Source organism: Acyrthosiphon pisum, chromosome A1, assembly GCF_005508785.2.
Source record: "Acyrthosiphon pisum isolate AL4f chromosome A1, pea_aphid_22Mar2018_4r6ur, whole genome shotgun sequence".
Taxonomy (NCBI): Eukaryota; Metazoa; Arthropoda; class Insecta; order Hemiptera; family Aphididae; genus Acyrthosiphon; species Acyrthosiphon pisum.
In genome coordinates, this window is record NC_042494.1 from 46,672,629 (window position 1) to 46,675,161 (window position 2,533).

General features: G+C 33.3%; 1 protein-coding gene across 1 annotated transcript in view; it reads right to left on the reverse strand.

Moving 5' to 3' along the window:
• LOC100160559 (6-phosphofructo-2-kinase/fructose-2,6-bisphosphatase) overlaps positions 1-1,946 on the reverse strand; it is a 6,856-nt gene extending 4,910 nt beyond the window's left edge. Inside the window, exons 1-2 of the mRNA XM_001944463.5 lie at positions 1,661-1,946; positions 664-780 (exon numbers count right to left, since the gene is read on the reverse strand). Coding sequence (XP_001944498.1) covers positions 664-780; positions 1,661-1,781 — 238 coding nt within the window. The 5' untranslated portion in view covers positions 1,782-1,946. The remainder of the gene's footprint in view (positions 1-663; positions 781-1,660) is intronic.
• Between the last annotated feature and the right edge of the window lie 587 nt (positions 1,947-2,533).

The window sequence follows — 2,533 nt, forward strand, 5'->3', positions numbered from 1 at the left end:
AAATGAATATTGAAAACCTTCAGAGTCATGAGTACTGATTGGATATTTAACTTGGGAAATTATGATTAGGTATGTTTACACTTATAAGGCTTCAAAATAAAGCAGAATGTTAACAAATTAATTGATTTTGTCATTCTGTCCGTCAATTATTTAGATTTATTCCAATTATCAAAGTATTATTATACAATTCATATTTTATTTTTGCCAATAGAAAAATATTATTCAAATTAGTTTGAAACAGGGACTATGCATACCAGGAGATTCCTGGACAATAAAATTGTTGGCTATAATACATTTTTTGTATAAAATATTTAATATTTTAATATGCCTCAAATAGAGTCAGATGTTGAGAATTTAAAAAAGCGTCCATTGTAACTCATTGCTATCTATTAAAAAATAATATTGATAGGTATTGTTATAAAATGTTTAAGCTTAGTTTCTTGTTCACTTGCCCCCTTGAATAACGTACAATATGTTTACTTAAAGATAAACAAAAAAAATATGCCTTGAAGAACAAAATTGTTGGCTTTAGTTTTTCAACATTCTAAACACAATGTATAGTTATTACTTATTATTTATTGCTAGGCATAATTAAATTTTTTTTTCTTAATGTTATGCTGTATCTTAGACTTTAGTGCTTATTTATTTATTACATTTACATACCTTTAGCTTTATGATTTGTCCAGTTGAGATATTGTTGAATCTTATAGGCAAGAATGGTTTTGCCACGTGCTGGCAAACCTACCATTGTTATAACCAAGGGCACAAAATGTTGGCCGACTGAAAAGTTATACATACAAATGTTAATACCGGGCAGTATATAAAAAACTAAAACTATAGGTTGGTAATAGAAAAACATAAAAGGTACCATTTGGCCAGGTATTCTCAATAGTTAATTGGCCAATGTTCAGCAATCACTTGAAAATAGATTTTTTGGCCAGTCAACACATCATTAAATACTTAATAAATAAGACTTACTTATAAGTAGTAACTATGCTGATTTATTTTACATTTGTCTATGAAAAAATTAATGGTTCCTAATTTTATTTTTAAATATGAATGTTTATGTTTTAATTATCTTAAACAGTTATCTCAAACATAGTATAAATGAAAATTGAAACACTATTATAAACCTTATCCATCAGATATAATTAATTGTGATCATTCAATGCAGACTACTTAGAGGAGAAATTATTTAGATACACAAATGATGATACAATTATGATATTTCCAACAATTTTATTGTATATGAGAGCGGATAAACTCAACACCAAAAATAACTATTGTTAATGTAATATTAAGATTTCTTTAAACCACACGATAATAAATATTGTAATTATTGGAGTCTGGCCAAATGTAAAAGCTTTTACTTTATCAACAAAATACATTTCTAGCCACCCACACGGCCCCAAGCCCTCAGCCACATATACTTATGTACCTATTAAAAATACAGCATAAACAAAATAGTTTTAAAATAAATAGAACTTGTTGTTTAAATATCTAATACCTAGGCAGTGGCAATCTATATTAATTCAAATTAGGTACATTATATGTACCTACATTGATGAAGTGAATCTTTGGACTTTAATACGTTTTGAATTAGGTAGGTATCTATATTATGTACTGTAAAAAGAATAGGTATGGGAAAATTTTTTTTCACCTTGGGACATTACTAGCGGCAACAAATCTTTCTTTCCAACCATGTCGTCATCCTCGGATTCGGACTGTGACTGACGTTGCCAGTCCTTTTTAGTAGGTCGCATCATGATAGTTGGTGCCATGATGTTGGAGTTGTCACAGACACACCAAAAACAGGACTCGCACACTCACACCAATTATAACTATTCTATACTGCTAGCGGTGTGTGAGACTAGAGCACGGCGATGGCGTCTAGCTCTGAAAAATGGTCTGAGGACGTGTGATAGATGAGTTTCTGCAGGTCTGGCCTCATGCCACCAATGGATCTTCTACGAACGACGTAGTCTACTTTGCTGGCCAGTGTGATGGTGCAAAAGAAATTTGTCGCGTCCACTTTGACCACCGGTGTATTGAAGCGTGGACGAATGCTATTGGCTACCGGATGTCTGAGGATTCGTCCGTGAACCCTTACGCAACGTGTGCTAATCTGTGTAGCGAGCGGCGCTACGTGTGCAAAGGTAGAATGCCGAACGGGAAAAAGAACAAGCTGGTGTTGGGAGTAGGAGTAAAGCAGGGGTAAACGGAGCGGCGTCGGAACAGACCAAAGTACAACGTTAAGCAAGTGCGTTACGATAACAGTATAATAATATTATTATTCAGCCCTTGAGCTGTAGCACACGCGAAATGAGATTGACGTCGGCGGATTTCAAACGGCAACAGAAGTACAAATGCATTGTCGACAGGTGCGCAAGGTAAAACGAAAAATAAGTTCTATGCACGCGTAAAACAAATTAATAATGTGTTCTTTCTTAATCACCGAAACTATAGCGAAACAATAAGAACAATAAATGATAAAAACAAAAAATAACCACTATATTCTATCCTACGTCAGCAC